The sequence below is a fragment of the Seriola lalandi genome, unplaced genomic scaffold (genome assembly GCF_002814215.2).
Source record: "Seriola lalandi dorsalis isolate HSWRI2012SDOR001 ecotype SW California unplaced genomic scaffold, Sedor1 jcf7180002004138, whole genome shotgun sequence".
In the NCBI taxonomy this organism is placed as follows: Eukaryota; Metazoa; Chordata; class Actinopteri; order Carangiformes; family Carangidae; genus Seriola; species Seriola lalandi.
This window is the reverse complement of record NW_019474793.1, coordinates 1-1,659: the sequence shown is the minus strand read 5'-3', so window position 1 is coordinate 1,659 and position 1,659 is coordinate 1. Positions and strand designations below refer to the sequence as shown.

The 1,659-nt window shown below is 46.5% G+C and overlaps 1 protein-coding gene across 1 annotated transcript; it reads right to left on the bottom strand.

Moving 5' to 3' along the window:
- Positions 1-360: 360 nt before the first annotated feature.
- LOC111668566 (chromatin assembly factor 1 subunit B-like) lies at positions 361-1,648 on the bottom strand. Its single transcript, XM_023424634.2, has 3 exons — positions 1,561-1,648; positions 1,279-1,438; positions 361-1,052 (listed from the first exon to the last, which is right to left on the bottom strand). The coding sequence occupies exons 2-3, from the start codon at positions 1,389-1,391 to the stop codon at positions 467-469; spliced, it is 699 nt and encodes a 232-aa protein (XP_023280402.1). The 5' UTR covers positions 1,392-1,438; positions 1,561-1,648; the 3' UTR covers positions 361-466.
- Between the last annotated feature and the right edge of the window lie 11 nt (positions 1,649-1,659).

Genomic DNA, 1,659 nt, shown 5'->3' with positions numbered 1-1,659 from the left:
CACACACACACACACACACACACACACACACACACACACACACACACACACACACACACACACACACACACACACACACACACACACACACACACACACACACACATATTCTAATGTCTCAAGCATGAGGATTTGTGATTTTTCTCAATAATTGTAAATGAAATATTTTTGCGTTTTGAAAAAACAAGCAGTTTGATGATGCTACCAGGGGGATCTAGGAAATTGTGGTGGGTATTTTCCACCATTTGCTGAAAATTGTAGGTTCAATGATTAAATCAATAACGTGATAATCATGAGCTGCAGCTGCAAAACACACACACTTACCCTCATATGACAAGAAAAACATACATTTAAATAATAAAAATGTACCTGTGTTCATAAGTTTCAGTGGTTTAGTAAGAAGTCAATTCCCTGGTTGCCTTTCACTCACTCTGACAGAATCAAACATGACAGCCCCCTGTTATATTTACCTTGGGGTAGGCCCCTTAGGGGTGGTTGTCCCCTTAGGAGTAGCGGGCCCAGCAGTATTAGCACTGTTGAGGACTTTAGGGGTGGAGGGAGTGAGGGGGGTGATGCGTAGCTGGGATTTGGAGGAGCTGGTTGGGGTGAGGGGGGCAATCTTTGGTTGGGGAGTTGATGGAGCGCTTGTGCTTCCACATGTTGGGGTCTGAGGTGCTGAAGGAGCGGTGGTTTTGGTGGAAGTGGGCTTCCCCCAACCCTCTAGGGTGTTGAGGGTGATCCTACGGGGCTGAGATTTAGACTTGGCAGTGGGGGTGTTCTTCTTCTCCTCTGGGGGGGTGACAGAGGGGGCATCTTTGCCGAGGCTGGTTTGGGATGTGAGAGTCGGGGCTGAGCTTGATGGCTGGGACACAGGGGACGATGTCCTGCCCGCTGATGATTTCTTGCCCTTTTTCTCAACACCACTGTTTGGGACAAAGTTCTCCAATGTGGGGGGCTCTTTCAGTGGAGTGCCCAGCTCTCCAGGAGAGAAGGACAGGAAGGAACAGTAACCGTCTGTGGAGGACACCGCCAGGAAGGAACCATCACGAGACCTAAACAGGATATTATAGAAACACGTCAGTGGAACTGTACATGAATGAGACACACATTCTTCTGACATTAGTAAGAATGTAAACCTTCAACTGAATGGGCATTATGCACAACAAATGCAGGTAAAATTTATTTTGTTGCAAATAGGCCTAGGTTATTCAAAAGAGGTGTTAAGCTATGCAAGAGCTCAACTACAAATGAAGCCAATAGAGGAAAGTCTTAGCTTACCATGTAAGATCACTGAGTGTGTGGTAGTGAATGTTTGACACCAGGCCGAAAGGAAGGGTCTGCTGAGTGTCATACAAGAAGATGGAGTCCTCTGATGCCACTGCAAACACCATACGGTACGGCAACTGGAATACGTTGGGAAGAGCCTGGACGGAGCCATCTGTGGAACAGAAATGTAGCAGAATGAAGAAAACGTACAAGAAAAGAGGAGATAACGAGTACGGACAATCCAAAATGACTTTATTAGTTTTGTCTGTTAACCAGTGAGATGTATGTCCTTGCCTTCTCCTTTCTTGGTTCTCAATTCAAAGTAGACAGGGCAGCAACGCACAGCCAGCGTGGCTTTAGTTGGACATGGCAAGTGGGCGATAGGCCTAAAAA

What these genes read in the sequence shown, in the direction of transcription:
- LOC111668566 (XM_023424634.2), bottom strand. Translation starts at nt 1,391, where the DNA reads ATGGTGTTTGCAGTGGCATCAGAGGACTCCATCTTCTTGTATGACACT. An exon ending in ACACTCAGTGATCTTACATG is followed by an intron (nt 1,053 to 1,278) that starts GTAAGCTAAGAC and finishes TATCCTGTTTAG; the next exon opens with GTCTCGTGATGGTTCCTTCC.